Source organism: Tupaia chinensis, unplaced genomic scaffold (assembly GCF_000334495.1).
Source record: "Tupaia chinensis unplaced genomic scaffold, TupChi_1.0 Scaffold000563_1, whole genome shotgun sequence".
NCBI classification, from domain to species: domain Eukaryota; kingdom Metazoa; phylum Chordata; class Mammalia; order Scandentia; family Tupaiidae; genus Tupaia; species Tupaia belangeri.
In genome coordinates, this window is record NW_006160076.1 from 2,444,563 (window position 1) to 2,453,446 (window position 8,884).

The window sequence follows — 8,884 nt, forward strand, 5'->3', positions numbered from 1 at the left end:
TACAGCCCCGTCATACTCTTGTGGCGCTTGGGCGCCCTTTCCTCCCTATCGCCCTCACCCGCGGCGTGAGGGCTTTTTATCCGCCCCTGAGGCCGGCGCGGGCCATAGCTCCGCGTCCCCCCGCCCCCCGCGCCCGAACCCCTTTCCACTGCCAACACCTCACCTCGCCCCCGCCGCCATCTTCCTCCTCCCTTGGTAGCCCCGCCCTTACCAGTACATGGACGGTCCTGATTGGCCAGTGTGGAACTCTGACGCGACTTCTGGCACGGAGGGTGTGGCTAAGTCCGACGCAGGCCAGTGAGGGTTTTTGCTCATGAACTAGGCGGGCTGAAACCCAGTTCGCCCTCTAGTGGTCTGGAGGGCGAGGAGCAGACGTAACTGACCTTTCTGAGTAAGAATCCTAGGTCCACGTGGGCAAGGACAGAAAGGGCAGTTGGAGGAATCAGGCGTCCTATCCCATCCTAGGCACTTTATGCTGTCTCCTCTCACAAGTCTGACAGAAACAGTTTCTACAGAATAAAAGTGACCTACCTGGATTAGAAATTGCATATGCCAAAAGAACCTAGGGGTGGAAAGTAGTCCTCAGCCTGTGTTGGTGCCTGGGATCAATTGGGTTCCCCACAAGGAAAATGCCTGCAAAGACTAGAGTGTTCCTATTACACAGTGAGGTCTTGCTACTAAGGCAGGAGAGTGAGCACACAGACAGAGTAAAGGCCCAAGATGGTGTCACGATGGCCAAGTTTTCACAAAAAGCTGGCTGCACTTGAACTCACAACAAGTATAGCTAAGGGCAAAGTGTATATTTATTAACTACATTCATATAAGAAGTACAGACTGCTATGGAGACCAGGTTCTGCAGGTCGGTATTGCCCAGTGAAGATGTGGGATCTGCTGACCCCAGAAAGAATGGGTTAATAAGTCACTCAATCTACCATGTAACCATTTTCTAAAGCCCATTTCCTTGTCAAAAAGCCAGCCCCTATTCAGACTACAAGATATAAACTCCAGTATAAAGCCCATTTCTGGCAACCTTTTCTGGTACCTCTCCCTATTGGAGAGCTCTGTTCTTCCTTCTCTTAATAAACTATGCATTGCTGTTCCCTTCTCATGTCTCTGACTCTTTGTGAGCATGGGACGAGAACATGGGCATCTTGTGGTCCTGAATCCTGCACTGGTGTTGGGCCTGATTATCCCAACATTCCCTGTCACCAGTGTTTTTGGTTCAACCTTCCATTCGAAGTTAATTCTTTGAGCGAGACCAAGCCTCTTCTGTGATGCTCCTAAAACACGTGTCTGCCATGTTCATTACCCTCTAAACAGAATCCTTACTGTTACTGTCTTACTTTGGAGACAGTGCCCATAGTAGGATCTCTCTTATGTCTATTGCTTAACATTAGAGAGAGACTCCACCACCTGGCAGTCCAATTGTTGTTTCGTTTATTCATTTCTTTAGCAATTGATTATTAACTACAGGTTACGAGTCAGTTTTACAGTGGAGAGCGACAGGAACACAGTGTCCAACCTCAGTCACTGCCACCGTCAATCCCCATCCAACCTTATTATCCCCTTTACACACCCTCACGTTCTGGCCAGTTTGGACTTCAGATTGTTCCTCTAGGCCAGTCTCGTTCTTCCCCCCAAATCTGTGCTGCATTTTCCCCTTTTGCTCAAGCTCTTCCCTTCACTTGATTCCCTGTTTTCCAACTCGTTACTGCCCGAATTCCACCCCTTTCTCTAGGCTCATCCTACATGCCACATCCTCGATTATCATATGCATATGATTATTATTACACAATAATCGTAATAGTAATGGTTCTGTGTAATATATTATTCATATGTATTTGTATTTATGTTGCTGAATGCCTACCTAATCTTTGCTCTCTAAAGCCTTCTTTTCCCAACTGTTGACATTCTGGCTACATGACTCAATTTTTAAATCGTCATAATTTTTTTCAACAGCTCTAAGGTCTGCAGAAAGATGGAGGCTGTATCTTTTGTACTTTTTTGTAATGTGAACTTGAGTGAGAGGGTTTGGGTCATATCTTCAGCTGGCAGTATTGCCAACATGAAGATTCTGGCCTCTCCAATTGTTTGTTTGTTTGTTTGTTTCCTTCTGTAGTAGTCAGAGGCTAACTGATCTAGCTTTAAGGCGGGGGTAGGTGGTTCTCAAAACCAACTAGAACCTTTTTAAAAGTTTGTCTTTATTTATTTACTTATTAATTTTCAGGAGTGAGATAAAGATGGAGAGAGACAGTATACATAACAGGATCTTTTTTATTTTTGGAGAGGTTTTTGCTATAGGGTGCATGCGCTCATCAGACAGACAGAGACAGAGAGACAGAAAGCGAGAAATCACCCCCCAGGATGGTCACGCCGCAATCCCTTCTCCTCGGTTCTCCTCTCTGGATCCGGGGCATGCACGCACAAGCTCCTGGTCTGAGTTTAACCCACCGGGTGCAGGACTCAAACCGCAGTAGACTATATGGAAGTCCAGCGACATAGCTATTATGCCAACTGCTGTTCCCCCCCGCCCCCACCCACCCCCAAAAGAATCTTCACACCGTGATTCACTCCCAGCCTCCACCAGTCTCAAATCATGAGCACATGTGTGCCTGGTGTACTCCAGAAAGTCTCCATTCACAAACCGGAAACTTTCCATGTGGCTTGCCTTACAGAGCTTTGGGTAGCACAGCTGCGCCACTGCCCAACCCCCACTGATTACTGTAGCTTTACAGTAGGGCTCCGCTTTGTTCCTCTTTAGAAGGACCATTCTGGGTGTTTTGTCTCTTCATAGAAACTTCAGAATCTGTTTTTCAATATATACGGAATAACTTGCTGGGATTTTGATTGTTATTTCACTGAATCTGAACATCAGGTTGGAAGAGCTGACAGCTTTACAATATTAAGTATTCCTTTTCAAGATCGTTGAATAGCTCTTCATCTATTTAATGCTTCTTTGACCTTTTTAAATCAGAGTTATGCAGTTTTCATCATATAGATATTGTATATATTTTGTTACATTTTTATCTTTAGGGATGCTAATATAAATGGCTTTGTGCTTTTAATTTCAAAGTCGACTTGTTCATGCTGGTATATAAGAAAGCAACTGTGTATTAACCTTGTATCCTGCAATTTTGTTATAATAGCTTGCTAGTTCTCATAGTTTTGATGTTTTTGATGATTTGGGATTTTTTTTACAGAGACAATCCTCTGGCTGCAAATAAACACCTTTTTATTTCTTCATTCATAATTAGTATACTTTTTGTTTCATTTTCTTATTGCATTATCTAGGACAGCTAACATGACATTGAAAAAAAGTGGTGAGAGGAAGGAAGTCCTTGCTTTCTTTCTGATCTTACAGGGAGCTCCTAGTTTCTCATAATTAAGTACGATATTAGTTGTAGGTTTTCAGAGATGTTCTTTATCATCAAGTTAAGAGCGTTCCCTTCTATTCCTGGTTTTCTGAAAGTTTTTAATCATTGATGGATGTTGCATTTTGACAAATGCTTTTTCAGCATCTATTGATATGGTCATGTGGTCTTTTTCTTCTTCAGCCTATTTATGTCATGGATTGCCCTAACTGATTTTCCAATGTTGAAACAGCCTTGCATACCTGACATAAATCTTACTTGGGTGGTGTATAATTCTTTTTATACATTGTTGAATGTCATTTGCTAATAAATTGTTGAGGATTTTGCACCAGTGCTCATGAGAGATATTGATCTACAGTTTTCTTTTCTTGTAATGCCTGTCTGGTTTTGGTATTAGGGGATTGCAGGCCTGGGAATGTGGTAGGAATTGGTCTCTTTGTCTTCTGAAATAGATTATAGGTTGGGACCAGCAGTTAATGTAATGGCTATGTCACTGGATTCCCATGTAGTTGACCACAGTTTGAGTGCCGGACCTGGTGGCTTAAACTCACGACTGGCACGTGTGCATGCGTGCCCAAGATCCCAAGAGGAGAATGGAGGAGAAGGGATTGCAGCATGGCCATCCCCCCTGGGGGGTGATTTCTAGCTTTCTGTCTCTCTGTCTCTCTCTCTGTCTTTCTGGCGAGCGCACATGCCTTGTAGCAAAAACTTCTCAAAAAAAAAGAAAAGAAAGAAATAGATTATAGGTGATTGGTTTACTCTCTTCTTAAATGTTTTTGTAGAATACACTGGTTTGCCCCTCTTGGGCTGGTCTTTTCTGTTTGAAAAGTTATTAATTATTGATTCCATTTCCTTAATACATATAGGCCTGTTCAAATAATTTATTCATTCTGATGTGAGTTTTGGCAGATTGTGTTTTTCAAGGATTGACCCATTTCATTTAAATTACAAAATTTGTGGGCATAGAGTTGTTTATAGTATTCCTCTATTATCCTTCAAATGTCCATGGGATCTGTAGAAAATGTCCATTCTTTCATTTTTAATATTAGTAATTTGTTTCTTCTTTCACTTTTATTTTTTGGTTACTAGTTTTATTGGTCTTTTCAAAGAGCCAGATTTTATGTTTGTCGATTTCCTTTCTTAATTTCCTGTCTTTAGTTTCGGTCTAATACCTATTTTCCTTTTTTCTAGTTCTTAAGGTGGACACATAGATTATTGCTTTTAGATTTTTCCTTCTCTTCTAATATACATTAAATAACAAATATGTTATCTAAGCACTCTTTTGCTGCATCTCACAAGTTTTGTTTTTTTTTTCATTTTCAGTTAGTGCAAACTTTTATTTTCTCTTGAGATTTCTCTCTTGACCAATGTGTTGTTTAATTTCAAAGTATTTGGGGATTTGTCATCCTGTTATTGATTTCTAGCATAATTCCCTTGTGATTCGAATGCAGACATTGTATGATTTTCATTGTTTCATGTTTATTAAGGTATATTTTATGGCCAAGAATATGCTCTCTCTTGGTGAATGTTCCTTGTGATTTTGATAAGAAAGTGTATTCTGCTATTGTTGGATGAAATGGTCAAAAGATGTTAATGATATCCAGTTGATTGATGATATCGTTGAGTTCAACCATGTCCTTACTGGCTTTATGCCTTCTGGATCAGTCCATTTCTGTTCAAGGATGTTGACATCTCCAGCCATGAGAGTATACTCATTTGATGTTCCTTGCATTTCTATCAGTTTTTGCCTCACATATTTTGACACTCTGTTGTTAGATACATAAGCATTATGGTTTTTTATACCTTCTCGAAGAATTGACCTTAACAATATGTAATGTCCCTCTTTATTCCTGATAACTAGCCTTCCTTGGAAGTCTACACTACCCTGTCTGAAAGTAATATAGCTGTAGGGAGCAGCCCAAATCTGAGCAAACACAATGGTGACCTTTAAGAACATGAGAAATGCGGTTCTATGGGTATGACTGAACACAGGGGCAGCTGGGAATTAGAGAATAAACATAAAATAAACACACAAAGACACAGAAGTAGAGAAAAGCAAAGATGAGGTGGTCCCGACTCCTCTAATGGAGGCAGCCATGGCCCCAAACTCTTCCCAGGTTTATTCTTTTAAAGGGCAAAAAAGGCAGGAAAGGGCAGTGGAAACGCTAAGCCAGTTGTTTTCAGACGTTAATCAGCTGAAGATGGGAAGACATCTGGCACTATGAAGTTCTATGTAAGTTTTCTCTTCTCAGGCCTTTTCTAATTAAAACCTGTGGCTTCCTTTAACCAATAGTGCTTTGCAGTTTTGAACACAGAGGTAACTAGCGTATTTGGTAGCCTTGCAAAGGACTGCCCATAGAATGGCGTTTCTGCATGTGCTTTAAGGCCACCATTGTGTTTGCTCAGATTCGGGCTGCTCCCTACACTAAGTGATGTATAGTGATTTAATATTAAAATAAATTTTAAAATCCTAGGAACCAGCAGACGGTGTAATGATTGTATCACTGGACTGCCACGTAGTTCAAATCCCAAACCTGGTGATATAAAACTCACGCCGGGTGCATGTGTGCGTGCTTGAGTGCCCAAAATCCTAAGAGGAGAATGGAAAAGGGATTGTGGCATGACCTTGGGGGTGATTTCTTGCTTTCTGTCTCTCTGTCTCTCTAGCAAGCGAGTGCACGCTATAGCAAAAAATCTCTCTTAAAAAACATAAATCCTAATTTTTCCTTCCCATTCCATTTCATTATCGCTGTCATTCATTTCACTTATATATGTGTATATATACATATAAGTAATATATACTACTTGTGAATACACAATCATATGCATATTTAATTGGATATAGTTTCTGTTATTAGTTTGAGCAAACTATTATTTGTTAGATCAATCAAGAATTAGAAAAAAGTTTATTATTTCACCTTCACTTATTCTTTCCAATGCTCTTTTGTTTCCTTGTATACATCCAAGATTCTAAACTATCCCATTTGCCTTCTCTCAAGAAAATTTCTTTTAATATTTCTTGCAAGGCAGATCTACTGACAACAAACCCTTTCAATTTTTGTTTATCTGAGAAAGTGTTTATTTTTCTTCACTTTTGAAATATAATTTTGTGAGGTACAGAATTCTAGATTGATAGTTTTCTTTTAAATACTTCATTTTGTTCTCTAATTTGATGATTTCTGAGAATAAGTCTAATGTCATTTATATCTTTGTTCCTCTAAAGTTTTTGTTTTGTTTTGTTGCCAGAGGTTGCACTCACTAGAGAGAGACAGAGAAGGAAAGCAAGAAAGCGTTCACCCATGGATCATGATCACTCCACAATTTCTTCTCCTCCACTTTTCCAACCTGTTGGAACTTGGGGCGTGTATGCGCATGTCCCCGGTGCACAAGCTGCTTTGCCTGGGACTCAAACCACTGGGTTAGCTCCCTTATCCATTGGGCCATAGGTAAGGTGTTTCTTTATCTTTGATTTTCTGAAGTTTTAATATGGTATTCCCAGGTATGGTTTATTTTGGCATTTGGCTTGTTTAGTGTTCTCTGAGCTTCCTGGAGCTGTGGTTTGGGTTTTGACATTAATTTTGGAAAACTTTCGGTCATTCTTGGTTAAAAATTTTTTTTAATTTTTTCCTCTCTCTTTCTTCTCCTTCTGGTATTCCCATTAAGCATAGCTAGACCATTTGTAGTTGTAGCACAGTTCTTGGATATTCCATTACTTTTTTTTTCCAATCTTTTTTTTATTTTATTTTTGCTTATCTGTATTGATATTGTTTAATGATAGATCCTCAAGCTCAGAGATTGTTTTTTTTCTGCCGCTATGTCCAATCTTCTAATGTGTCTACCGAAAATATTCTTCATTTGTTATACTGTTTTTGATCTCTAACATTTCTTTTTGATTCTTTCTTAGAATTGCTAGGTCTGCTTATATTCCCATTTATTCCTGCATGGTGTGTACTTTATCCGTTAGAGTTCCTAAAACATTAGTCATAGTTGTTTTAAATTTTAAAATTTTACATTTATACCATATTAAATTAATTTAACTAAATATTAATATGGTATTAAATACCATATTAAAACTTCAGAAAATCAAAGATAAAGAAACACCTAATGGATTAGTTTGATCATTTCAATATCCCTGCCTTATCTGGATCTGATTATGATTCTTGCTCTGTCTCTTTCAAACTGTCTTTTTTGCCTTTTTTAGTATGCTTTGAAATATTTTGTTTATAGCCAGACATGAAGCACTGGCTAAAAAGAACTCCTATAATTACACCTTTATTAATGTGGTGGCACATCAGAGTGGGAGAGTGACAGATTTCTATGATTTGGTCTCATTCTTTTTGTGAGCCTGTAGCTCTGGACTGGGAACTTCATAAAAGCCTCTTGGTTCCCCCCACTCCACTTCACCCTATGTTAGATGGAACAGAATGACTTTCTTCCCCTAGGTTGGTTAGGCTCTGATAAAACCAACAGGTTAGTTAAGCTCTAATACAATCATTTGTCTTGAAGGCAGAACTTGTTAAGAAAAACAGAATGTTCTGGCGTATTTCAAAATGGTTTCTTCAGTTTATAATCACTGATTCAAATGATTCAAAGTCCAAAGTAAAATAAAAAATGAAGAACTGAGCCTATGAATGAAACCCTGAATTATTCAATAATGACTAAATATAATTTACTAAGCAAGCACATGTAATACATTGTATCATTGTGTACTATTATTAAAATTATAAACACACTTAATCACCCAAACCAAAAACAAAAAACAAAAAGGGGGGGGGATATTTTTCCTTTCTTTGCCATCCAGCATGCACTGTGAGAAGCCAATTGAACTCTCGTAGGTTAAATTCACAAAATTTCTGAGTGTGTGTGTGTGTGTGTGTGTGTGTTGGGGAGCTATGACTGTGCTTCTATAGAGTTTTAAACCCTCAGATTTGTTCACTATGAACCTCCAGAAATTCATCAATTACAGTTCAAGGTTTTCCTACGCTGGTAGTAATTCTCTTGGAGGTTTCCGCTCATGAAGTTCTGCTTCTCTGTATTTACTGCTGTTCCCTCCGTCATGGTTTGCCCTATCACCTCTTTTCCCTGAGATAGCTAAAAAGAGTTGATTTTCCAGTTTGTTCAGCATTCTACCCATTGTTTCTATAAAGTGACAATTTCCAACATCCTTCCACACTAGAACAGAAGCCAGAAGTCACTACCTGCATTATAAATAAAGTTTGATTGAAACGTAGCCACATACATTCATCTGTGAGTAGTTTTATGGCAGACTTGAGCAGTTGTGACAGAGAACTCAAGTCCCAATGGTCTGAAGTATATATTATTTTATTGTTTACATAAAAAGTTTGCCAGACCAGTGGGTGATGTGGTGGGTAAGACAGCTGAATTCCACTCAGCCTATAGTAGGGTTCAAGTCCTGGACCCAAAAGTGTGAGAAATACCCCAGGTATATGTATGTACATGCCCAAAATCCCAAAAGGAGAAAAAAATGGTGAAGAAGGGATTGCAGCATGGCC

The 8,884-nt window shown here is 39.3% G+C and overlaps 1 protein-coding gene across 1 annotated transcript in view; it reads right to left on the bottom strand.

The window, feature by feature from the left end:
- NUS1 (NUS1 dehydrodolichyl diphosphate synthase subunit) overlaps positions 1 to 8,429 on the bottom strand; it is a gene marked incomplete in the record, with an annotated part of 36,308 nt that extends 27,879 nt beyond the window's left edge. Inside the window, 3 exon segments of the mRNA XM_014591343.2 lie at positions 1 to 278; positions 5,014 to 5,369; positions 8,354 to 8,429. Coding sequence (XP_014446829.1) covers positions 1 to 278; positions 5,014 to 5,369; positions 8,354 to 8,429 — 710 coding nt within the window.
- Positions 8,430 to 8,884: the final 455 nt, after the last annotated feature.